At 56.4% G+C, this 27,062-nt stretch overlaps 1 protein-coding gene across 1 annotated transcript in view; it reads right to left on the reverse strand.

The window, feature by feature from the left end:
• CACNA1E (calcium voltage-gated channel subunit alpha1 E) overlaps positions 1–27,062 on the reverse strand; it is a 137,119-nt gene that overhangs the window by 95,878 nt on the left and 14,179 nt on the right. The window contains exon 2 of the mRNA XM_075760364.1: positions 15,158–15,602. Coding sequence (XP_075616479.1) covers positions 15,158–15,576 — 419 coding nt within the window. The 5' untranslated portion in view covers positions 15,577–15,602. The remainder of the gene's footprint in view (positions 1–15,157; positions 15,603–27,062) is intronic.

Raw genomic sequence — 27,062 nt, forward strand, 5'->3', positions numbered from 1 at the left:
GCTCCCCAGGGATGTCCCCCCAGTGTCCTCCCTACCCAACGGGCAGGGCACCAGCCTCACCGCTCAGCACACCCACACACCCTGCAAGCTGCTCACACACAGGATCCCCCACCCCTCCCATTCAGCCCCGCGTCTGAAGGGCTCCCCAGGGCCTTCAGCACCAGCTACCTGCCCTTTCCGCAGGGAGACCACCCGCAGCTCCAGCTGGCATCACAAGACATCCTGCATCCCCGTGATGCTCTTCCCCCGGCAACCCCACCACCAGCAACCTGCTCTGCAAGCACAGCGGCTGCTGCCCTGTCCCCCACATCTGCTGTGGGGCAGGCAGGAACCCTTGGGGCAGCTCAGCAAAAACAAAAACCAAAAAAAAAAAAAAAGGAAATTAAAAAAAAAAAAATCAAGCCCTTGATCACACAAATCGTTAACTCGTGCCTGAGCAGCACCTCACCACAGACTTCCCCACCTTGCAGGCACTACTGTGACGGAACAGCCCTGGGACTGGCTTTTTGGGCCAGGTTCTCACGGGTGCGTTGACAGGAGCCCTTGGGCTGCCTGGATGAGGAAGAGGAAGGATCAGGCCCTCCTCAGCAAGATAACAGAGGAGTGTTTGCAAAAAAGGTTGTGGGAGCATTCCCCCAACCTCAGCCAGACACTGAGAGCCCACCAGCTCACCACAACGCCCATCTGCTGCATCCCTACTCGACTTTACTCCTCCAATTAGCCTTATAACAGAGGTGGGTGTAATTGGGGGATTTCAGCAAGCCCCCCAGCTATATCCCCACCACACTGCAGCACGGAGTGGAGCCGGAGTGGGCAGATCCCTCCCCCAAAATGCTTCCCAGACCACCAGCCAGCCCTGGCGCAAACCAGAGCGACCCTGGGCTTTCGTTCCACTAACGACCAGGCGATAAGGAGGCCACGCGGGCTACCGACTAATTACAGCCCCTTCGATTCATTCCAGGCAAGACGCTGCCCTAAACGAATCAGTTGGGATTTGTGGCTCATCCCCTTTGCATCCTCCTCCCCACCACCAGCGCGGCATCAGGAGCGATGCCACTCTTCCCACCTTTGAACCCCTTAAGCCGCTGTTAATTAAGCCCGAGGCTGGGCCGATTGCCAGGAGCAGATCCTCAGCCCTGCAGAGCTCCCACCTCGGCTCCCCCTGGCCCCCCCCCCCCCAGCCTTCTCCCATCCCCCTGAGCCTGCAGGAATGCCTCCACCCAGCCTAAATCCTCAGGCTCTGGCTGGTCCCCGGAGGCCAAGGAGGATGGGGAAGGCTGGACCCAGCGCTCCCCCTGTACCGTGCCTGCCTCACCGCTCGGTGTAAGGGGCTGAGGAGGAGGAAGGCATCGTTCCTCCTGCCCCCCTCGAAGCAGGGATGCACACCTTACCTGGACACCTCTGCTGGGACAGCAGGCTAGCCCCTGCGCCCGGGGGGTTCGCTCTCGGTTCTACTCTATATTCGCTGCTGCAGAGCAGAGCGCAGGATGACCCCGCTGGGAGCCTCTCTCCTGCTCAGACGGTGCTAAAGGATGGGATATTTATGAGAAAGCAGCTCCTTAAAAGAAGATTGAAAGCAAGGAGGGAAAAAAAAAAAAAAAAAAAAGAGTCCCTGGCTATGCCAAGAGATGCAGGCTCGGTTTCCCAGGATGTTTATTGCCGTTCTCGTCTTGACCCTCACCCCAGCACGCTGGGATCGGTGAGTCAGGGAGAAGCGTGGCTGATGCCCGCATGATTCAACATGGCATAGAGATTCAGAGCCAGCTATGTGGGGTTGTGGGGTTTGGATTTTTTTGTGAATGAAGGAAATCCAAGAAGACAGAGCAACAGCAGGTGCCGGGACAGGAAGGCTCTTGGGATGCGCTGGGTTTTACAGAAACCGGCTAACTCCCCTCCTCCTCGCTCTGACATTACCATCCAACCCTCCTCCTTGCTTGCTTTTCTTTTTTTTTTTCCCCCCTCACCCCCAGCCTTGCCACCACCCCCCCGGGCATCACCGGAGACGCTGGGCTGCCCCTTCCCCGGGGAGGACCAAGCCCCCCCCCATCATCCCCCCCCCCCCCCGCCGCAGGGACGCGGGCCGGTGCCCCGGGGCTGCCGCCGCCGCTCCGGCATTGCCATCTAGCGGCCAGCGCCCCCTCCCTGCAGCCCCCCCCCCCCCCCCCCCCCCCAATCCCACCCTCCGGCAGCAGGCAACGGGGCTCGGATTCTCCTCCCCCCTCTTCCCCCCCCGCCCCTTCGCCTGCCCTTCCCGCGGGGTGCTTGGAAGGGGATGCACAAAGCCCCTCGCCCGGCTATTGCATCCCTTCCCACGGCTCTCCTGGCACTGGAGCGGCGTCCGGCTCACCCCAGCCAACCCAAAATCTCCCGCCTACGCATCGCTGGGTACAGGAATTATTGTTAAAAGCATCCTCTGTCGAGCGCCGGGTTGCTCAGAAAGCTGGATGCTCAGGGACAGCATCCCGCAGGGGACGGATCCCTGACGCAGCCCAAGCAGGGTCGGGAAAGGGGGGACAGGCTCCGCTTCGGTGTCTGATAGTCCCAGGAGCTCCGATGGGCCGCACTCATCTTAGAAAGTGGCTCTTGGCAGCCTGATTTGATTTTACTTTTTAAATAAGGCTTTAGCCATGCTGAGAGGAAAAAAAGAAATTACAAAAAAAAAAAAGATCAAATGAGAATCATCTACAGTGCTCTGGCCAAATTTCAGATTGGGACTGGGTAGCTGTGACTCAGAAACATGTTTATAACCATGCAGGAATGGAAGGGGGTTTTTTTCAGGAACAAATTCATTACCTGCCGGATCAGGAAGAGATGTTTTCCCCGTTTGCGAAGGGGAAGCCCTGCCAAGCCCAGCACCTCCGGAGCAGGGAGGCAGAACCCCCGGTCTGGCACAGCTCACCCATGGACACCCGGGATGCGGGTGGGTAAGGTCCAAGCCGCTCCAGGATGGCATCTCCAGAGGAGGGTACCACCACATCTCTGCCTGATGTTCATCTGTGCAGATGTTAGCAGCTGTGGCACGGGCCACGACAGCCCCCTTGGCATCTCTCCTGCCAACAAAGCTCCGGGCCAGGCACGACGGCCTCGGCCACGCTGCAGAGACTCTGCACTGCCTTGCAGCAAGGCAACTCTCACTCAAGCCAGGGCAAGCGTTTCCTCTCCGCCATCTGCTCACTTTTCTTGGTAGCAGCCTTGCCCAACTCTGTGCTTCCCGTGCCTGCTCGCCCCAAGCTGCCTGCCTCACCGGGACATGCCTTCCTTAGCACTAAATACAGAGAGAAGCATCATCTTCTTCCAAAACTGCCTGGACACATCCCCAAACACAGACCTGACGGGCTGACTTCTCAGGGTCAGCACCGTAATTTATTCACTGAGAAATTAAATGGCTGGAAGACTAGTGAAAGCCAGCAAATTTCACACCGAGCTATAAACGATGCATTCAGATTTAAGAAACCGCCACTACTCCACCAAAGCCCTCCTGGTGATTCAGCTGCAGCAGCCACACCAGGTGTCACGCAGCAGCGGCAGCAGAAAAACTTGAAACTGCTTTAAGCTGAAAGGGTAATTTTTGCTGTACGCTGCCAAACATACCCGTATTCACAAATACCGCCGGTTTTAACTACCAAGACCCACGAGTACAACATCCAGTCAATCTTATAAAGCTCTCTTTCCTGGGATGGAGGAATAGCCCCTCCAGGAACGAGGATTTTGGTCGCTGTATCTCCCAACAATCTCTCACCAGCAGGAGCACAGGTGATGGAGATGCAGAAGGAGCAGTGCCGTAGGAGCTCTCACCCAACCTTCCCCGCTGCAGCCCCCTCCCAAGACACGAGATGCAGCCCACCTTGCGTTCCCACCCCAGAGATCCCTTTTCCCAACCTCTCTGCATATGTTTGCCTAAGACAATCCAGCCCGGAGCATCTTTGGCCCCATTTTTTAAAAGCCCTGCCAGTTCTCAGCTATCGAGCAAAATGCAACACAAACCTGAAGCAAAATGCCACACAAACACGAGTGTAGTTCCCAGCGGGTCCCACTCAAGGTTCCCAAACCTACAACGTCCCACCACACCCCAGCGGGGCCCACCAGTCCCCAGCTTCTCTCGGGGTGAGATGCCAGAGCTGATTGCATGCATTAGCCACGTTTTTTCAGGGAGCTCCAGGCAGAGCCTGGAGGAAAACCCATGAGCCTTCATCCCTCTTCCTCCTCCCCTCGCTGCGTGCATGCAGATGCTTCCCAGTGCCTGGTCTGTTGTGCCATCCACCTGTGCGAGCAAAGGAGAGACACGCTAAAGGTGTCTCCGCAAGTCAGGCAGGATGTCAGAACGGGGATCGGGTGCTGTGTATAACCTGCTGCTTGTGCACCAAGCGCTCTTCAGCGCGGGCCAGGCGTGCCGAGATGCGGGCGCCGCGGCCCAGCACCAGGTCCTGTTTGGGTGGCCCGAGTCCCGGGGCTCGCCACCACCCACGGCACCCTGAGGTCACAAGCACCCCGAAGCTAAACTCCTCAAGTACCTCCTGAAGCCACCAAAAGTGCCCAAATGCACCTCAGAGCCTTGAAGCCGGGTGTTGCCCCACACTGCAGCGCTGAGGGACTGGAGCGGCTCGTACATCTGAGCCACTGACAGAATAGAAGGATGTTGCATCTTGAATCAAAGAGGGATTTAGCAGCCAAACGATCGCGCGCTGAAAGAGCTCGGAGAGGTTTAAAGGACAGCCGAGAAATCTCCGGTCCTGTGTGTTTACGGGGACGCAGCTGGGCTGTGCATCCAGCCCTGCAAAACCCGCGGGAGTTGGTGTTGGGCTCACTCTGCCGCTGCGAAGCTCAGTGCCTGCACTCACCCACCTCCCCGCGGGCTGCGCAGGTCTTGGCGCTCTCCAAAAAGCCCAAACCAGAGCCGAGGGCCCCCTCTGCAGCCGCGTACACCACCGAACAAGCACAAGGGGTTTGCTGACAGCTCAAGCAGAGGTGGGCGAGACCCCGTCACCCCCAAACCATCGCAGCCAAGGGGCAGCATCGCTTCGCCCCGGTGCCGGCCGCAGCGACGCCAGGCAGGAGGGAAGCATCCCCCGGCCTGCCGCCGTCCGCTCTCCTATTTCCTACTGAAACACCCCACGCTGAGCCTTTCCAAGGACCGCAGCCCTCCTTGGGCTAACTCTCTCTGCCTTAGGCTGGGAGGCTTCGCAGCTCAGCTGAAGAGGCCTGAAATAATCACCCATTAATAAATTGCCTGGAGTGCCCTGCTGCTTTATTTAGCCTCGCGAGTCGGGCTCTAATTAGCATGCACAGCCGCATCCCGGCTGCTCCGGGCAGGCACGCAGCAATCCCAACTCTCGGAGAACATCTAACTGCTTGCCCCTGCTTTTCCATCGGATTAAAGCAAATTTCCATCCCCGCAACCCCTCCGCACAACCTCTCCCCTCGGCTAAGCATCCCGGCCCCACACAAACTGAGGTGGCAGCAGGGGAGATAGAACCTCTCCATCCTCCCTTGTCTCTGACGGGTCCAGTTTTGGGCATTGCACTTCCAGAGAGGCTGATTCGAGAGGATCCAATGGGAAAAAAACCAGGAATATTTGGAGAATGACCCTGCCAGAAGAAATGGGGCTGGGCAGCATGGATAAGAGGAGACCAAGGAGAGGAGGGAGGGAAGGAGCACAGACCTGGGGAGGGATATTTCCCTTCTTGCCACCAAAGCCCTGTAAGCAGAGGGCTCATAGAATCCTAGAAGGTCCTGTGTTGGAAGGGACCCATAAGGATCATCGTGTCCAACTCCTGGCTCCACACGGGACCAGCCGAATCAGGGCATGTGACTGAGAGCGTTATCCAGACGCTGCCTGAACTCAGTCAAGCTCGAGGGGGCAGATCCTGCCACAGCCAAGCACCACAACACCGAGCCGCCAAGCTTTATGCCTGCGTGGGAACGAGGGGATCAAGCTCAAAAAAGACAACCCCGGGGCCAGCCATAGACAGTCAACAGAAGAAAGCTTATTTCTAGCCCGCCAAAGGGTTGGGGAGGGAACTTTTAAAAGCATTTTTTCAACCTCTGCACTACCCAAAGCAGAAGAAATCCATCAGCATCCTCGAGACCCCTCTGGCGCAGCAGCATCATCTCCTGCCAAAGCCAGCGGAAGATTTTCTCCTCCTTAGATCTCCTCTTCGCCCCCACAAGAGGCAGGTCCATGCCCGAGGACCATCCTGTGCTTTCTCTGATCCTCTGCCTGCCCTGCAAGGCTCAAGTCAGACAAGCACAGCAGCCACGGGACCAGCAAGTGGGATGACAGAGGAGCCTCCTGCAAATATCCCCGGCAATCAGAAGAAAGCTGGACCAGAATCCCACCATCTCCATCCCCAATCTAATGAAGCCAGACTCACAGGCTCAGCTTTCTCAGAAGCAACCTGCCAGCAAACAGGGTGCCTTCAATAAAATTACATTGTCAGGACAAGAGCCAGGAGAAGATGGAGCTGTTGAAAAATTTTTCCAGCAAGTCTGAACTTACGCTGAGCATCTGATGCTCAAGACAGTCAGAGGAGCCCCATCCCTGGCACACAGCCAGGAAGGAGATGCTGCTTCCATCTTCCAAACCTGTGAAAGAGAAAAGGCCAAAGAGCAAAACCTCTCTCCGAAAGCTACTCAGTGCTGGGAGGTGCGAAAAATACGTCCCCCTTGCCGCAGCGACAGGCAGTCGTCAGCTCGACAGCCTCTGCGAAGGCAAACACCCTCGCCCGTCCTCGGGAAAGCGCAGCTGAGCGCGATTCCTCAATGGGAAAAAGTTCATTGAAGAATTTTTAGGCTTATTTCCACCCGAGTAAACACATGGAGAGGACAGTTACAGCATGTTAGCTACTGGCTTACCATCTCACGAGCTGCAGCGGGGGGAAAAGATGACCCCCTGATGACAAAAAAAAAAAAGGACTCGCGGTTTGTATCAGAGCTCACAAAGATGACACGTTACGGCATCATCCGCCACGGTGGTGTGCTCCAAAGCCCACAGGAAAGCTGCGTCCCATCAAGCAACCAGCTCGCAGCTGGTGAGCATCATCCATGGAAGATCAGCCACACCACCGGCTCTTTCGGGTGTGTTTCGGGAAGGACGATGCCACGCTGATCTCCTCCGGCACCGTGGTCCCCCCATGGCTGGGGACGAGCGCCAGCGTGTTTCTCCCAGTGAGAGAGCGAGAGCCTTGCTGGTATGCATAGCACCAGCCCAAAACCAGCCAAGGAACAGAAACGTTAACGCGTTTTGGGCGACCCACGCACCCGTAACCCTGCGCTGAAGGATCACAGCCGGCTTTGCCGTCGAGCATTGCAAAAGGTAAGCGGAGACAAGAAATGCATCTCTCCTGTCTGCTTTTCTGAGAAAGATCTCTCGATGGCCACCTTGGGAAATCAAAAGCCACATTTGAAAGCTGCTCTAGTACAACTTCAGGGACCTTCCTGACTCTTCACATCGATTTTTTTCAGCTCTCACGTAGCACAAGCGGTCCAAGCCAGGGATTAATGTTTGTCATGCACAAACACAGCCAACGCCTTTTGAACTAGAGAGGGCCGACTGGCAAGTGCAGAAGAAAAGGCCGTAACCCCCTCAGAGGTAGCTGAACTGAGATCGTGTCCCACACGCACGCGGGCTGGAAACTTCACCATCCATGGCATTTGTTCGTGCACGGTTAGGTGGAAGTGCCATTTCCATGGGACAGGTTCTGTGCTAATCATAGAATCATAAAACCATAGAACGGTTTGGGTCGGAAGGGACCTTAGAGATCATCTAGTAACTAATGCTCCCAGCTGGGTTTTCACCAAACTTTGAAAAATCTTTTCCAAGTTTGAAAACTGTCTGGATTGAAGTGAAGAAAAGGCCATTTTGGGAGTGCGCAACAAGAAGTCATCTATGCTTTAAAATGTAAAACGTGCTCAAGACATATTTTAAAATGTAAAACAGAGTTAAATTAAAAGTTATTGTCTGACAGGACTAGATATCTCCTGAGGTCCCCTCCACCCTAAATTACCTTATTACCCTGTCATCTCTTAAACATACATGGGAGGAGGGTGGATGTACTACATCTTAGAAACTGTGAATAGAAAATAATGCGAACCGTACGCACCTGAGAGGCTGGAAAGCACCTCTCCCACAAACGTCTCCTGGCCAGCAGACAACACCCCCATCAGAATCACTTAGGGATGGGGGGACCTGCCTGGGAGAGGGGAACAGGTTGGGTTATTCCAGGGGAGGGAAAGGACGAGGGTATCAAATACCAGAAGTTTCATCGCGTGTGTGCTGCACTGAATCATGCCTGCAGAGCTCGGCGCAGGGAGATGCTATAAAACCGGGACTGATAAAGCAGAGGGTTGTGCTGCCATCCAGAGGGACTTCGGCAGGCTGGAGAAACAGGCAGAAGAACAGCATGAAGTTCAGCCGAGGGATGGGGAGGAACAACCCAGTACATGCCGGCTGGGAAGCAGCTTGGTGGAGAAAGCCCCGATGGACCTGGTGGACACCAAGTTGACCATGACCCAGCAGTGTAGTCTTGCAGCAAAGAAGGCCAACAGCTTCCCGGGCTGCATTAGGCAAAGCATGGCCAGGAGGTCGAGCTGATGACCCTTCCCCTCTGCTCAGCCCTGGTGGGACTCATCCAGAGTGCTGTGCCCAGTGCTGGGCTCCCCACCACAGGAGAGACATGGACTTACTGGAGCTACTCCAGCAAAGGTGACCAAAGGAATGGAGCATCTGCCCTACAAAGAGAGACTGGGAGAGCTGGGGTGGCTCAGCCTGGTTGGAAGAGGCTCAGGGGAGGTCTCATCAACACATAGGAATACCTGATATGGGGTGTAAAGGCAGAGCCAGGCTCTTCTTTGTGGGACCCACAGACAAGACAAGATGCAAATGGGCACAAACTGCGATAAAAGAAACTCCATTTATACCCAGGAATAAACTTTTTGACTGTGAGAGGGACTGAGTATTTAGCCCAGGCTGCCCAGAGAGGTTACGGAGACTTCATCCTTGGAGATACTCAAAACCTGCCTGGACACAGTCCTGGGCAGCCTGCTCTAGGTGACCCTGCTTGAGCAGGGCGACGGACCAGGTGACATCCAGAGGTCCCTTCCCCCCCCATCACCTCCTAGCAATTCTTTACTTCTGAGCCCTGGCCAGCCCCAGGCCAAGGGGGAAGTTCTCTCTGAAGGCTGGCTCCTGGGAAGCACAACCAACCCCAGCACAGTGCACGGCTTCAACGCGACCCCGAGATGTGCTAACAAAGCTTTCCGACACCGGCTGCTGAGACTCCAGCGAAGGAAGCAGGAACGAGACGTGCCAGGATGCGGTGACAAGATGGGAGGCAGGAGCTCCTGAGCAGAGGCATCTGCCGGTAGCCGCCTCGTCCTCCGCGTTCAGCAACCGGCTCCTGACTAGCCCAGCTCCCTGGCAGAGTGGCCCCAGCCATGCAGAAAGGCTGGGACAGACCGTAATTGCCCACCCTCCCGGCAGCCTTTTGCCAAGTCACTTGAATTAACTCAGAAAAAGAATTCTTCCTCCTCCAGGGTGTGCCAGAAACCCAGACTTGGAGGCAGCTCAGGGAAAGATGCTGCTGTTTCTATGCTGTTGCCAGGACGTTCAGCGGAACTGGAGTTCATCCTGGGTCAGAAAACAATCTCCTCTCCATGCATCAAAACCTCGGTCTGCACTAAAGGAAAACGAGGAGACCACAGGGAGGTCTGGGGTGGATACCTCTGGGAGAGATGCTCCTCTGCTGCTCAAGGCCAAGTTACCATAATAAAAGCCATATTTCATTGCCCGCAGGTTTAGCGCATCCACGGCCCTTTCCACCACCTCTTGCAGGGCAAACCAGAAGCAAGGAGGGTCATCTTAACCGAGAGATGCTCGTTAGGCTCTCAGAGGGGTTAATTGCTTTGCCCTGGGTTGCAGGGGACTTGCATAAGAGACACGCACGTATCTCCATGAAGGATGCTCCCAGGTACAGGAGCCTGGCTTTGCCAGACACCGACATTTCGGGGCTTTCGCCCGCAGAGCCCCCACAGCTCCTGCCAGCTGCCTGCCCTGCCAAGACCTTCCTGCCCAGCTCCCCGAGCCCCCGGGCACGCAGCAGCAGACACCTGAAGAGGAGCCCGCGGTGGAAAAGGACGTGGCTGAGCTGTCTCTGACAGCAATCGCCGCTGCAGAGGTGCTGGAGGAGGAAAGTCATCTACGTCCCAGGGCAGGGAGGCACGAGGAAGGGTGATGGGCACTGGACACTGGTGGCAGAGCCAAGACCAGGAGGGGATGCTGGGGCACCTTCTCCCTTCCCCAGCAGCACCCACAGGGGAGCAAGGGCTGCCTTTTCACGGGTCCCTCCCAGTGTTGATGCTGCAGCCAAGAGCCAGTGCCCTCCTCCAGCCCCTCACCCCCAGCCCCTCACCGCGGCAGGACAGCACCAAGCAGCCCCCCACAGAGCCCGCACGGGTGGACAGGAACCACTGCAGAGAGTTGGGAGCGGGGCTGCTGCTTCCAGCACGGCAGCAACACCCACTACGCATCCAACACCTCTCCCAAAACCGTGCCGCAGAGCTACCAACATCAGTGACGGCAACTCGGAGCCACCCTGGGGCTTGTCCCTTCCCTGCAGATCCGAGGAGAGCCAGGATGATGGGTGCTGCTCCAGCTAGGGCCACGCTGCTGCCAAAGCAGCCCCAGCCCGGGGCATTTCCCTCGCCAGCACGGAGGAGCAAGCGGCAGTGCCGCCCCGTGCGCGCTCCTGCCCTCTCCATCACTGCAGCCAATTAAACCCAGATGGTGCGACGCGCTGGGGAATATGCTGGGAAGCAGCGATGGAGCTGGCAGCCTAGCATACGCCAAGGGGGCCCTTTGTCTCGTTCAGCACCAAGGAGGGGAAAAAAAAAAAGGGGGATTAAAAAAAAGTCGCCTTCATTTGTAATCTGGGATGCAGAGCGTGCACGTAACCAGACAGAGACTGCCAAGTCGTAAAGAGCCCCTGAGATCTGTTAGCAACACCCTGTGCATTTTCACAGTTTCTTCTGTTCTCTGTCTTCTCCCAATAAAAACGCACGGAGGCAGAGCTGCAGCGACGTTACGCTCCAGCCCAACAGGCTCCCCACGAGCTGCGTTGCAGGGAAGGATCCGAGCGAGCAGCAGAAAGCTCTTCCCGCCCTGCCGCTCCGCGGACCGCAGGCTCCCCCGTGGGCTACGGGGAATCTCACTGTGGACCGTACCGCACAAGGCAGACCTACCATCAAAGCCATTATCTCTAAGGTGCTACAAGACAGGAGATCACTTTTAACACCCTTATCCTTTGGGAGCACCGTCCTGTACCACAGGCAGAGTGCATCGCTTCCCACAGGACTGAAACCTGCACCCGCCACCCCTGAGCCCCAGGTACCTTAACACTGAATTACAGCATCCCACCACCTCCAAACTGCATCACGACCCAGCTGCTTTCCCTCCGCTCTCCCCATCTCCCACGCTTCCTTCCCGACCCCTAGGAATCGGGCTTTTCCATGCATCCTTGCTGCAGATATCATGCCAAAATGAAGGCACAGCTTGCATTCCCCAAATTGCACAAGCTAAACTCCACAAATACCCGTGCACACGTGGTTTTAAGCCATGCAAGGCAGGTTTGGGTCCTGTCCGCTGCAAACTCAGCTTGAGGCTTTCCCGGGATGTTCCCCGGCTGGCTCTGCCTGTCCTTCCCATCAGCTAAGGAAGCAGCCGCTCAGCCTGGAGAAACCACAGGAGGTTCCCGGTTCACTGATTTTGACAAGGAGCTTTTCTTTTAAGCTCTCTCTCAGCCAGACACAGTCCAAACGATGCTGCCACGCATACACAGCGGAGACACCGGTCAACCACACCGCTCCGTGGGGATGGAGGGCAGGGCGTCAGGCTGGGATGCTGGAATACGGGGCTTAGTGTCTGCCTGGGGCTTAAGTCCCCTACACAAGAACAAGGTGGGCTGGTACATGAACCCATCACCATAAAGTTAAGCCTCCTACAGAGCCATTGCCACGCACGGGCTTGAGCAGCACCTGGTAGACTGTCTTCTGCTCTCTGCCTCAGCTTTCCCATGAAAAAATAGGGAAAAGAGCATTTTTCCCCTCCTATTCTTATTCCATCTTAAGGGAGACATTTCACTTGTGGGTTTTTCACTGGCAAAAGGCAACAGAGAAGGAAGGGATCAGACCTGCTGATGCTAACGCCGCTAAGAGAAAGCCGTCACTTCTCTTCCCTCATTGCAAGCCAGCACAAGAGCGGCTGCACACCAACATCTGGCTGCACACCAACATCTGGCTGCACACCGGGAACGCCACATCTCCAAAAACAAAGCTACCCCGGGGGAGCAGAGGTCTCTTGTGCAGCAGAGACACCCCAGGGGCAAGCCAGCCATCCCCCTGGGTCCGCCACAGCTCAAAGCCGAGCAGAGAAGCCATTTTCCTGGTTGCCCACGTTCCGTCTGATACCCACCACCACATTGGGGCTGCGGGAGAATACCACCCCCAGTGAGAGCCGAGCTCTGTGCTCGGTGGTGCTCACCGGGAGCGTTAGCACCAGAGCCCCCAGGCAACAGCCCCTAGGGTGAGTCAACCCATGGCCGACCGCAAGATGGACCCTTCTGAAAATTAAATCACAGGGAAATGGCATTGTTACTAATAAAATTATAGATAAGGAATTTAATTTGCTCCCCCCCGCCCCATGCTATCTGTCTAGTCCCAGAGAGCATCCACGGCATCGGGCTTACTGGCTCTGCACACCGGCCTGGACTTTGGCGAAGTTTCTGGGGAAACATCACAGGTTTATGAGTCTGATGTTCGAGCAGGAGCCTCTGGCACGTGGTTTTTGCAGGCGGAAGGGATATCAGGACACCTAACTCCGGGAGAAGCACAGATCCAGCCTTCTGGGGCTCAGCCTGCCGCACCGAGATCACCAGCTCCCTGGGAAGGTTCCTGGCCAGGACGGGCAGCGGGGATCTCCGGTCCTCAGGGGGACACGAGCTCCACGAAGCCCGAGGACTGCTGACAGTGCCAGAGCCCAGCATCCCCCCAGCACCGGGCGCTTCTGTGGAGCGCCAGCATCTCCACCTCCCACGGTGTGGTACCAGCCTGTGGGCTTGGGCATCTGCAAGGAGAACATCCCATGGCCAGACCCCGACAGCAATGAGCCCGGGCTGGTGAAGGGAGGACAGCCCATCCCAAATCTCAAGGATGCCAGCCTTAGACGTGACTTCCCATGATCACCCACAAAGCCATTGTAAAGAAACACCAAACCCAAGCATCCAAGAGCTGGGAAACACAAAGATTGGATCCCACCAGCCTGGGAAAACACCCGGTTAAACAGGGAGAGGTTGGGATGGCAGCCGCCTGCACATTCCCATTGCGTTAAAGACAGAAATATTGGGCTTTGTGTTTGAGCTACTGCTAGACAGAGAAGCCGAGGGTGGCAAAAGGGGCACGTCCCACACGGTACGAGCAGGAAGGGCTCCGGATTCATCTCCCTGCCACAAAATAGAGCTGTAGTCATCCAGGCAGTTAATTAGCGAGCAGCCGTTCTAGGAACTCACTCCGCCAGCCGACAATTAACGAGGCCATCCCTCTGCTTCCTGCCCGGCCATGATTTATTCATCTGGCATCCCCGGTGGGTCACAGAAGATAACAAGGCACCGAGCGCTTGCCGAGTCCATATGTCAATTTATTTCCCCTGCACGGGGCTTCCTGAGTCACCGGCCAGGAGGTTCCCCAGGCGCAAAGGGATGAGCACAGAACCGAAAGGGCCGGGGAGAGCCCGCCTCGCTGATGGGCTGCCCTCCAAAAAAATAAAAAAAAAAAAGAAAAAAAAGAGGCAGGAGCAGCCTCAGTATTATCCCAATCAATTTTATCATGCAAAGCATCCCAAAGAAATCCCACTTGCTTCAAACGAGCAGAGCACCGACCCTGGATCTCACCGAAACAACGTGCCACGTCTAATTAACAGAGAGGCTCCCACGTCCTTCACCGCCCCGGTGTTTCGCAATACATTGATTATTCTCCAATTAAAGTGCCCAAGGCAGGGAGCTGCTCCGGATCGGCGATACCGGAGCAGGATGTTCTGCAGCAGCTTATCCCAGGCAATTTTGCTGAGTAGACGCAAGGAAGGGAAACCTTATAATTGAAATGCAGTTTGTGCAGCGAATGCTGGGCGAGGGAGAATAATCCAGGACCTGGAGCTGGGCTTCTTGTGCAGCACCAAGACAAACTATGGGTAGAAACTAATCGAGGGAAAATAATAAGTAAAATAAGCGGGTTCTAGCTCTGCCAAGCACTTCTCTTCCATGCGCCCAGGTTTGTTAATATCTCCAGATTGCTCTGATTTAGGGGGGCTTCACCACTTCTTAGGATTAAATACAAATTCCCTCACAGCAGGGCTCAAACCACAGTAAAAGCAGAAAGCGATGACCCCAAACGCATCCAAAAGCTCTGCCGCAGCCAAGGGAAACTGTCTTGAGAACTTCCGAGTTCCTTTTCACCAGGCTTTCCATCCCACCAACCGCCCCACGATTCGGGGAACCCCCTCATCCCCCGAGGCCCCTTTGCACCGTTCCCATCAGATGCCACCCCTCCAGCTCAGAGCCGAGGAGCATCTCCGACCGCTTTGGCTGACAAAATGCAAGCCCCCCATTCATGGCACACAGGTACCTCTCTCCATCTCTCGCACGCACCCCACAAAAAAAAAATACCGTGGTCCAGCTGGCTCAGACCAGCGCAAGCGCTGCAGGACCTGCGGGATGTGCTGAGCCCCAGGGCAGGGCATGACAGGTGCTGCACAAAATCCCAGCTGCTGGAGGCAGGACCACGCATCCCATCAGTGTTAAGTGCGCAGGGAGGGGAAAGCATCCAGAAAAGCTTTAGCAGAGTAAGGAAAAACACCCCAAAGTATCTCATGCCGTTACAAGTTGATCCTTGCCTTTAAAAATCCTCCCTGAAACACAAAGGCGATGGGGAAAAGCAGCCCAGCCCAGTCATACCAGGAGATCAAGCACACCCAGAGTTGGCTGCTCCATAGGGCGACGCCAACGTGACACCAACACGACACCCCAGACCCCCCCTGCCAGCCCCATGGAGGACTGGGAATGCTCCCGCTCCCCCCCGGCTGCCCACCTGGGCTGGGGGACTCGCCGGTACTTACTCCCACTCTTTCCTCCGTGCCTGCGGCGTGCTCTGCATCTTGTGTGCCTCGTGCGCCTTGATAATATCCCTCTGCTCGATCAGCCCTCCCCGCCGGCGCTTGATAACGTCCGGGCTCACCGGGACGTACTGGCCAAGCCCCATGTCCAAGGCGCTGCCCGTCTCCGTGCCGGCGTCGGCATCCCGGGGCCGGGGCTCGTAGAGGGCATCGAAGCTGGCGGCGCGAGAGACCAGCGCCTCGGCCAGGCTCTCGGGCTCCAGCAGGTTGCAGGACTGGGTGGTTTGCATCAGGCCGAGCCGGTGCTTGCGCCACGTCTCCTCCTCGGGTAGGGCCAGGACGTAGCGGGGGGAGGCAGCCTCCAGCTCAGCCCCCCTGCCCGGCGCCGGGACGCTGACGGAGCACGTGCCGAATCCCAGCATCTTTGGTGCTGTTGTAGCTCATCACTCTGGAGGGGCACAAGACAGAGAGCGGAGGCTCAGGGCTTTGCTCCATTTGCCCCCCGCTTCCCTCCCTCCCTCCCGCACCAACTGGAGGTCCCGTTTCTCCTGGGTGTGCTGAGCCAGAGCTCTCAACCCAGACACCGGGCTCACAACGCTGGACCCCCAAGGCTGGAAGCGCTAACGCCTCCTGCCTCGCCGCTTGTGTCCCCCTTCCCAACCTGGGCACCCCCGCACCTCTCGAACCCGCGGCTCTCTGACCCCGCAGCCAGCAGCACAGCTCCCCGCAGCCGGACCACGGCGTGATGAGCCCTCGTGCTGTCTCACGGATGGGAAAAGAAGAGACTCAGGAGAGGTTTGGGAGGAAGAAAAGGCGCTGCTGGCACAGCAGAGCTCAGCTGGGAGCACAACCCAGTAACTCCCAGCACAGCTCTCCCCATCCAGCCCAGCAGGCAGCCCTGCATTCGCCAAAAACCCGGACGCTGCCAAGCGCTGCCTGCGTTCAGCTGCCCGCACAGGCAGGGGCCGTGCAAGCGACACGCGTGCCGGCAGATGGTGCAGTGCCCTCGCACGCCGTCTCCCGGGTGGGCACGGCCCTGGAGCATCCCTGGCCAAAGCATCCACGTCCAAAGCAGGACGAGGGCCAGGCAGCCTGGCAGAGGCAGGCAGCAGCTTAGGAGGCTGGATGGGGAAATATCAGCGTGGCTTTGACTCGGGAGCCGCACATCGGAGCAAAAGGCACGGGAACGCGGCCAGAAACACTCAGCCGAGCAACGCCTCCTTGGCTAAGCAAAATAGACGATGCTCTATAGGCAGGAGATGCTCGTGTCTAACGCGCCCAAAGTCTTGTCGTGGGGAAACGTTTTATTCTCACGCTGGAGAAGGGGGGACCCTCTGTTCAGCATGTTCCTGCTGCAGGAGGGGCTTTGCTCTGGCAGCCCCTGAAATTCCACACGCACCCCCCCAGCACTTGCCCATGATGGAGGTGAAAGAGGAGGACAGAAGAGCAGCAAGGCAGCACGCACTTCTCACCCCCCCTCCTAACTACATCCCCGACACAGGGGGGAAACAACTGAAGGAGGAATTACACACACACCCCAAATGTAGCGTTAACGCAGCAAGTTAACTCACCTCTGTGCCCAGCAAGAGCATGGAGAAGATCCTCCTGGAATCTATACCAAGGCACAAGGAAAATAAGGAGGTGGTCGGTGACAGCCAACATGGCTTCACCGGGGGCAAATCGTGCCTGAAAAGTGTGATGGCCTTCTGCGACAGGGCTACAGCGTTGGTGGATAAAGGAAGAGCAACTGACATCATCGACCTGGACCTGTGCAAAGCATTTGACGCTGTCCCACGTGACATCCCTGTCTCTAAATTGGAGAGACGTGGATTTGACAGATGGACCGCTCGGGTGGATAAGGAATTGGCTGGATGGTCACACTCAAAGAGTTGTGGGCAACAGCTCAATGTCTCAGTGGAGACCAGTGACAAGTGGCGTTCCTCAGGGCGCCGTTTAACATCTTTGTCAGCGGCACGGACAGTGGGATCGAGTGCACCCTCAGCAAGTTTGCTGACCACACCAAGCTGTGTGGTGCAGTTGACACGCTGGAGGGAAGGGATGCCGTCCAGAGGGACCTGCACAGGCTGGAGAGGTGGGCCCGTGCGAACCACATGAAGTTCAGCAGGAACAAGTGCAAGGTTCTGCACATGGGTCAGGGCAATCCCAAGCACAACTCCAGGCTGGGCAGAGAATGGATGGAGAGCAGTCCTGAGGAGAAGGACTCGGGGGTGTTAGTGGGTGAGAAGCTCAACGTGACCCAGCAATGTGCGCTTGCAGCCCAGAAAGCCTCACCAGGAGCATGACCAGCTGCATCACCAGCAGCATGACCAGCAGGTCAAGGGGGGGGTGACCCTCTGCTCCACTCTGGTGAGACCCCCCTGCAGTATTGTGTCCAGCTCTGGGGTCCCCAGGACTAGAAGGACATGGAGTGAGTCCAGAGGAGGCCATGAAGATGCTCAGAGGGCTGGAGCACCTCCCCTATGGAGACAGGCTGAGAGAGGTGGAGTTGTTCAACCTGGGGAAGAGAAGGCTCCAGGGAGACCTTAGAGCACCTTCCAGTCCCTAAAGGGGCTCCAGGAAAGCTGGAGAGGGACTGGTGACAAGGGCAGGGAGTGACAGGCCAAGGGGAATGGCCTGAAGCTGCAGGAGGGGAGATTTGAGATTAGATCTGAGGCAGAAATCCTTCCCTGTGAGGGTGCTGAGGCCCTGGCACAGGTTGCCCAGAGAAGCCGTGGCTGCCCCTGGCTCCCTGGCAGTGTTCAAGGCCAGGTTGGATGGGGCTTTGGGCAACCTGGGCTAGTGGAGGGTGTCCCTGCCCATGACAGGGGGGTGGGACTAGATGGGCTTTAGGGTCCCTTCCAAGCCCAACCATTCTATGAAATTGAGCACATCAGTCATTTAAGCCCTTCCCAGGGTGTTGGTTGGCAACACTCAAACTCGTCCTCCAGAGCAAAGGGGGAGGCGGGAGCAGCTGAGCACGGTGTTTAGGAGAAAGGCTGGAAAAATCACCATACCAGGAGCAAAATTAAAATAAATATAGGAAAAAAACCCAAGAGCACCTAAGACGACAAAACATGCCAGCCAAAATAAGCCTGACATCCCCACTCCACAGGGAAGGGGTACACGCACAGCCAGGGAAGGGTCCCATCTCCCTCGGGTCTGCGGTGCCGCGCTGCGAATATGAAGCGTCTACAGTTGCCCCCAGTGTTAAATCTGCCCGACCCAAGGGATACTCACCCCTTGGCAAGCTCTCCAGAAAGAAAAAGGCAACCGCCAGTAAGAGCCTCAGCAAATTAATTAGCACATCGATACGAAGAGTTTGGCTGCTCCCACTGAAAGCTATAAACAGATTCTTCACTTCACTACTTTGCTTACCCATGTGACTTTTTTTAAAAAAATTTTTTAAGGGCATCAATTACTTTTCCAAGTCAGTTCCAAGTACCTTTATAGTATCTCATTTTTCCTAACTTCTGCCTTTCCTTTTCTTATTGCTTTGCTCATCTTCACCCTTCCCCTGCTAAAGTTTAACTCCTCGCTCAGCCACACCAGGTTTTCTTTGGGATTTTGGGGCACTTGTGTTCTGTGTGTTGTTTTTTGTGGGTGGTGGGGTTTTGTTTATTTTGTTTGGTTGGGGTTTTTTTGGGGGGGGGGGGGGGGGGGGGGGGTTTTGTGGTTTTTTTTTTTTTTTTAAATTAATAAATAAAGATTCTGCAGCCCTGTTTCTTTCCCTGAGCCTTTCCCATACCAAGCAAGGTTTCAGCCCCGACGTGGCTGCAGCAGAGCCACGAGGATAATTAAGAGCAAAGGAGGACACATCCAGAGGGCAGGTCCAGCACCCACGCGGACCCCGGCTCTCCCGACGCCTACCAACGCGTCTCCCACCAGCCTTGCTCCAGGGACGCTGGTGACTCCCAGGCTTGGAGACAAGCGAAAAAACTCAAGCAGAGCCCTCAAATGAAACACTGAGAAAGTTTGAAGAAATAAATAGAAATAATTAGCTCTGCCTCCGCCCAAGCAAACAGGGCTCACGCTGCCAGCAGAACAAGCCACGTTCCCTCCGGTGAAGTGACAAGCAGAGAAGGGAGGATGCCAGAACATTTTGTTAAGGAAAGCTGATGAGGCTACGCGCTAACGAGGGTGCTCATGGGTTGCCACGCGCCGCATACGAAGCATCTGACACTGGGGCATCTTCTCGCCTTTGGTCCCCCCCCCACCTTACATCAAAAACAAACCCACTTTATTTTTACACAAAATCTGAATTAGTGGGAAAAACACCACATTTGTTCCTGTAATTCAGCTTCTGCTGTTTAAACGCCAGCCCTGCCTGGTTTGCTCCTGGTATGGTGATTTTTCCAAAAGGGAAACCTCTGGCAGGCCAAGACGTGGCTGGTTTTGAAAATGTGGATTTGTCTTCTGATCCCGTTGGTGGAAACCCACGGCTCGGTGTGTGCCGGGACCACGCAGCAGCCCTACATCCACGTTGGGTTCGCTTAACTACCTAGAACTTGGGCACACAACTCTGCCTCCAAACCCTTCCAGCTGCAAACCAGCCTTTGCGTGGGAAAAAACTGCCTGGCCTGCTGGGAGGACGATGGGTTTGCAGCTCCATTAATAACAATAATTAAAAAGGCAAAAGAAAAGAGCGTATCCAGCTATCCAACACCCCCCACCCAGTACCACGTGTGGTTTCCCACGTGTATCCCCGGTTGCACGGCTGGGACGTGGCGCAGAGCCGCGCGTGGCTCCAGGCAGCCCCTCCTGCCCCCCGATCACCCGACTGCACCGAAAGCAGAGGGCATCACCGCACAGAAACAGGGCATTTCGCTGCGTTTCATGCACAAGAGCCGAGGAACAGCGGCCGTTGTGACACACAGCAGGCTTTCAACGCCAGAAAATGACGTTTCTAGAGTCTCCTATCTCCCAATTTCTAAAAGTAACGAGAGTCAGGAAATTTACTGTTTGCTCCTGAAGCAGAGCAGTCATCTAGATAAAACCACAGCCACGGGGCACTGGGAGCAAACTGAATTAGAGAGTGGATATTCAGCTGTGAAAGCACGGGCGCTTGTGCTTTCACCTGCACGGTGGTGGGGAGCAGCACGATGCTCCCAGCACAAGCCAGGGGACACCTGAGGACACGGACCACCCGGCAGTGACGATGCGCAGCCAGAGCTCACCCCGTCTAACAGGGATCTCGTTAGAGACATCGCACCCAGCAGCCAGCCAGCCCCTCCCGCACCGGGATTGTCACAGCCAAAGAGGGACGGCATTGAACCATAGAATCCCAGAGTGGTTTGGGTGGGAAGGGACCCTAAAGCCCATCCAGTCCCACCCTCGTGCCATGGGCAGGGACACCCTCCACTAGCCCAGCTTGCCCAAAGCATCTCCTGCCCCTTGGTCTGTACATCAAACATGGACTGAAATGGGACACAACCCAGGGCAGCATCCCACCCCAGAAACCACCCAGGACAGCCTTGTCGAGACCTCGGCACCAGAGGACAAGCGATGGAAGACGACACACACGGGTCCTTCTCCAGCGTCCTGGCACTGCCAGGGGCCTCGGCCCCCTTGCCCGAGCTATCAGCCCACACCGCACGCCGCGGCCAAGGAACACAGCCCCCGCAGCAGGCAGGAGACCCTGGCCTCTCCCACCACACTTTATTAGTTAATCAGCTGCTAAAAGGAAAAAAAAAAATGCAGAGGTGCAGTGAGAAGCAGGTTCCCAGCAGCAGGGCTGACCTACAAAGAGGAAATTCCTTTTAGGGTTTTTTTCTGTGTATGTGTTTGTGTTACAATGGCAGCAATCAAGTCTTTAGCCAAGTAACTAGGTATTACCATAATAACTACACTCAGCACTTAAGCCGCTGGGCGAGCTCTTTGCTTCCATTATCTAAACAACCTTCACCAAACCCCCCGAGTTAAAGCAGAAAGGCCTGATGCTGCGCTGGCCCGCGGGGGCTGAGCGTCCCCCCGGCAGCACGAGGGTCCAGCACCGCAGCGCTGAGCTCCAGCGCTGCCCCGAGCCCTGGGTGAGCGGGGTCGGACACCCCTTCTTGGAGAGGACACGTGGCCTCGAGCCCGGGCCGGACAAACCCCGGCTGTGTTGTACGCAACAAGCAAAAGCTGCCGGAGTGCTCCGACCGTGGTCCAGCAGCCTTCCCCAGGGATTTGGGGAATGATTTCAACACCTGCTGAGAGCAAGAAGCTGCTCTGATGCTGCTGCTTCCCCTTGTCAACAAGTGTCCCTCCTCTCTCCCAAGCGAGCAAGGAGAGAGCACAACAGGGACAAGAGCAAACCCCACCAGGAGACAGAGAGATATATACTTATATTTATCTATATGAGAGCATCTAGGATGCTGCCTCTAAGCATCCAGGCCAGACAGGGTTTCTCCACTCCACCAGCCCGCAGGGAACGTCTCTTCCCCAAGCTTGGCCAGTCACGCTGGGACCTCCTGTGCCCCGCTCCATCCTTCCTGGGGCGCAGGGAATGCTCCAAATCCACCCCCGGCTGCCCCTTTTCTCCAGCTCGCTAACCTGCCTCTCCCAGGTCGCTTGGTTTTCGGGACAATCCAAGGCCATCCGCCTCTCTCCGCTGAGCCGTGCTTACCCAGAGCCGCTAACGATTAGTCCCTGCTCAAGGGGAGGAGGAGAGCTCACGCAGCACGGCTAAGCAGAGCACTAAACCTCAGAGCGCTAGGAAGAAATTCAGTGCGGGGCCCCTCTGAAGAGAGACAGATGGGCTGTGAAAGCGACTGATTCATCCTCGTGGCCTTTTCCTTTCCCGCCACGTGCACTTCCCCTCGCAGCGGCACGGGTGCCGTGGTGGGTGAGCACCGCTCGGGCCAGCTCTGGACCTTCCCGGTCCCCCCCGGGTTCCTCCGTCTTGCACCGAATGCAGCGGCTGGGTCCGCGTGGCACGGTGGCTGTGGGAGCCAGCTGGCGAGGGTGAGCTATTTTTAGTCAAGTCATTTGTAAGTGGGGAAAGGTTTGTTGGATTAAATCCACCCCCCGGAGCCCCCACCACCGGCAGGTTTGCAGCAGCTCTGCTGGGAAGAGCTGCTCGCAGCATCCCTGGTACCCAGAGCTGCATCATCCCGTGCTTGGAGCTTTGTACAACGCCAGTACCAGAGACACTTAAGCAAGGTAGGGGGGAAAAAAAACCAAACAGAAAATGAGACATCTACAGGCAAAGACTCCTTGCACAGACCTATTCCTACACTCAGCAGAAGGTGCAGAGGCTGGGTCAAACATCCCGGTACAGCAGAGCTGGGGAAGGCAGCACGGCACATGCCAGCGTGTTTGGGGCAGACACACGCGGTGCAATCAAAGCAGGGCCGCTTGGCTCGTTTCTCAAGGAACAGTCATTTCTCATCACCCATTCACATAGAATAAACTATTTTTTTGGGCCTTCACAGCACTGAGAGATTACAACAAAGACCCCCGGAATAACTGCAAAGATCAGATGGAGCAAAGAGCACAGCTCCAAACAGCCAGGGGCTGCTTCAGGCCAGGGGATGCTCAGGCACCACGTGTCAGACAACCTTTTGTCTGGGAAACGGCTTTTGTTCTGCCGTGCCAGGGTTTTCACAGCCGGTGTGATGCTCCAGCGGCACAGCCTGTTCCTTGGGGCTGAGCACTGCTCCACTTCCCGGGAAGAGCCGCACCGAGCCTGGATGGGGCCAGGCTGCTGCTCAGACCCCGTCCCAGTTAGGAGGCATCTCAGAGGCCAGCGAGTCCATGGCAGGTCCGAGGGCTCTGCCCACACCGGTGGTGGGGTAGCACAGCCCCAGGTAGCACAGCCCTCCCACAGAGCACCACTCCCAGGGGAATCAGCTTTAAGAACATCAAAACATGAAATTATCTCATCTTTCCTTTAAGAGCAACTGTTAAACAACCCCGCTATTATTTATACAAATGTACGTCAAAGAAATCAGCTCTCCATCTCCAGCGCAGAGAGGAGAGAGCGCTGGAGACTGCCAGGGGAGTGGAAGTCCCTGCAGGCAGCGAGCCCCAGCCCCAAGGATGCTTCCAGGGCACAGCGAGGGGCAAGCACGATGCTGCTGGGGCGGCAGTGAGAGACGGGCCTCTGGCTGGCCTGACATAGGGATTTCAGCGATGAGGTAGCACCAGGCATGGCCAGTCTGGTATCCCAGCGCTTGAGAATGCCCATCCTGACCAACAACCCCACGCCCAAATTTCTTCCAGCATCACCTTTGAGACCACCTCACCTCTTCGCCTCTTCCCGTGCCCCTCTGTGCTAGACAGGCAGAGGTTTCTGCACTTCAAGACAAGGTACCCCCCCACACACACACACATCACACCTGCAACCCACCACCCCAATACCACCCCCACCAGCCCCCCAGGAAGGCAGAGGAAACGCGCACGGGCAAACCTGAGAGCACGCGTGCCATCAGCCACGGGCAGAGACGGAACACGGGATGACGCCCGGCACAGCTCGGTGTTCCCCTTCCTTGTACAAGCTCTTGCCCCCAGCAGGGCCAAGGGGACAGGTATGGCTCCGGCAGGCACGTGTTGGACTTGGGCTCGCCTAACAGCACCGCTGCGCTGCAAACAGCGCGGGACCGAGCCTGGCGACAGAAATAATCAGGGATGGGAAAGCAAGCGGCGATCTGTGCAACAGCAGCGTCTAGAAACCGGCGGTGCTCAGAGCTATATGCACATGTAGCCAGAGAACATGCCCTTAGGAGTTTGCTTTCCAAAGAAGGGCAGAGCCAGGACGACTTAAGATAATTTCCAGCTGTAATCACTGGGCCACCCTCCAGGAGTATAACAACTCTGCTCCTGCACGAGAGTGCAGGCTGTCACCCCTCTGGGGCCACGCTGCCCTCCTCCCTCCGGCTCCCACAGCGAGGGTGTTTTCCTCGGAAAGGCGCAATGATCCTCCCAGGCTGCCCGTCATTCCTGCAACGCAGGGCAGGCAGCCAACACCGCTATCAAGTGCGCGTATGGAAAAAGCCCTGAGCTCGTGGACCCCAAAACCTGCCCCTTGCCCAGGCACGGGGACAGCAGCATCTCCACATCCCAGCCCATCCCATCTCCACATCCCAGCCCACCATTCCCGAGATATTTGGTGAGCCCAGAGCCAGTGCACACAGGTAAATCACGGACAGAGCACTGCCGTCCCCGAGGACAGCCTGAATTTATGCTTTAATTAGCACACAGCAGCAGAACTGGCTCTGCACATCGCACCTCGGCTGCTCCTGCACCCGGGGATGTGGGAAGCAGTGCCGCCGAGCCCGGTAACTCGGCCTCAGACAGCTCATTTTAAAGAGGACAAGCGACCCCAAATGTCATCAGGGTTCAGCATCGGTCCCCATCACTCTCAGCCCAAAAGCAGCTGCAAGAATTGCCAAGGTACAGAGAGGAGCAGGAGCTGCCAGCGCGAGCCAGGGTGTGTTAGAAGTTGCTGTGCAACAGAGAAAGAAAAGGCTTTAAAAAAAATAAATAGACGGGTTTCTGGGAAACAGTGCTGGCAGAAGGCAGCTCAGCCCTCGCTCCGGAGCGCCTGAATCAAGGCAGCCCATGGAAAAGGGCTGAGGACACAGCATTGCCTTCAACGTAGGCGATCGGAAACCCAGGCCAACCGGAAACCATGGACGCAAAGGATTTGAAGTAAATCAAGAAGGAAAAAAAAAATAAATCGGGAGCCATGAAGCATTCAGGCCTCTTGAGCACCACCCCAGGAAAAGTTTGTTCCGGCGTGCCGAGGCAGGCTGAGCACACACGGTCCCAAGATGGACGGTGAGCGTGGGGAGCTGCTCTGCCGGGGCTCCCCAGAGGGTGGTCGTGGGTCTGGATGGCACCCTGTGCGTCCCAGGAACTGCCAGCACGTGCCCTGGTTCTGCCTTCACACTACGGCTTACGGCTTCTCCAAAGCCATCTGGCTCAGCCAGGAACCGCCTGCTGGGAGGGGGCAGGACGGCCGCACGCACGGCTCAGGCTACAGCATCCCACAGCCACCTCCCAGGCCGGCCTTCGGGGTTCCCGCCTTGTATTTCACCCCCACCGGGCTCGGCGGCAGCTCTTTCAGACGACCCTTCTTCCCTGCGGCCGGGAAACTTCACGAAAATAACAACAAAATTCTTGTTTAACCTAGCAAAGCCAGGGATAAAAAGTTCTCGTTTCCAACGGTGCCTTTACTGAGGTGACTCACAAACCACAATGTGTGTCATTACTTAATAGACCTGCAAAGGCAATTACACGATCATGCAAACATCAGATTCCCGGCACAAGGAGTCACAGCACCCCTGAGATGTTAAAACAAAGGGATGCTTTAAAGGTGAGCGACGGCAGGCTTTATTCTTCTTTGACTTTTGTTCTCATTATGTACAAAGACTCACTAAAAGGTCTTATTGTTTGTGCAAAAAAAAAAAAGTCTCTCGCACAAATTGCACGGTGAAGGAGGGAAGGGGATGGGGAATAAGTCTGTCCTGCCATGCTGAAGACTAGGAGATAGCGTGCACTGCATCACGGTAGGAGAGCGTGTCCCAGGACACTTGGCTGCTCAGGAGAAAAAGCCTGGACCAGTCCCTGCCCTTCCTCCTCCATCCTCATCACCGCCCATCCCCGCCACCCTCAGCCGCTCCAAACCGCCGCACGCACGCACAGAGCTCATCCCCTGAGCCCAGTTTCTGCCCAGTCTCCTACATTACGGGAGGAAAACTGATAAATATTTGTGGGGACCTAAAAAGAACATTTCAGCCCTCCTGCTTTTTCCACCAGGACGAGTAACCTGGCTTGGCAAGCGCCCAGCGCTCACCTCCCACCCGGCAAACCCCAAGGGCCCCTTCTCCTCCTCCGGGGAACACCACCAAATCCCGCGGGAAAGCCTGGCTGCTTCCCAATGGCTCCTCACGGCAGCCACGCTCCCGGACCCCACGCGGAGCCGTGAGCTAAGCCAGCCCGGACACGAGCCCAGCCGCTTCGCCGAGGTGCCAAGTGAAAGGTCAGCGCTTCTGGAAACCATCCGGGCCAGAGGACGGGCACAGAGCACGGCATTTTTAGGTGCCCCCAGCCCTGATGCTAATTCCCCTTCCAAACCCCAGCAACCAAGAGCGCTTATCGCCCGCTGCCTGCCTCGCTTCGTTAGCGCCGGCAATTCCAGCACCTCCCTTTGGGATCAAAGCCACCGCCTTATCGTCGGGCTCCCTCTCCTCCTCAAAACATTTCTTCTTTCAGCAAAAGCTCATCCAGCTCCTCTTTCCCTTCATTCATCCGTTTGCCACAATTGCTGGCATCGAGCTGTTAATACCACGGCTGCCTCCCTTCTCCTCTTTATTTGCGGCATTATTTCATCCCTCTGAAGCACGTTACTCGGAATAATTTATACCAAAGCAACCTCGCTGCCAGATAGCTGCTTTGCGGGACGTTTAAGCGCGGTGCAAATGAGTTCAAAAATAAGGATGAGAGTAATTCCTGGAGGAGAGGAGGGCAGGCGCAGCCAGGAATAACAGCCTAGCCGCAATCGCCGAGCTCTGCGCTGCCGATAGCCAGCGCCTGGGAAGACCCAGCAGGGAAAGAGCAACGTACGTCCTATTTCTTACACTATTCCTTACATTTCTTAAGACACGAACCAGCCCGGCGTCCTCCGCAGTCCTGGCTGAGCAGCCAGACGAGGTATGGAGCTAGGAGGAGCGTTGCTCTGACCCAAGCCGACTGCTTCACTCGTCAGCCCCATCTCCCTACTACTGAAATGATGCCCGACGGCTGAATTAGCTCACAACACTACCACGAAATTGGCCCTTTTACAGCAGCGCCGTGTGCTTGGAGCTTGGACTTTCCCGTATTTGCAAACATCGGTAATCATGTTGCGGAGCGTGGAAGCGGCTGCTAATTGTTGGCCCTCCACCATCCATCCTTCTCTGTCTCCAAGGCGGCAGACGAGGCACTT

The sequence above is a fragment of the Balearica regulorum genome, chromosome 8, assembly GCF_011004875.1.
Source record: "Balearica regulorum gibbericeps isolate bBalReg1 chromosome 8, bBalReg1.pri, whole genome shotgun sequence".
Classification (NCBI taxonomy): domain Eukaryota; kingdom Metazoa; phylum Chordata; class Aves; order Gruiformes; family Gruidae; genus Balearica; species Balearica regulorum.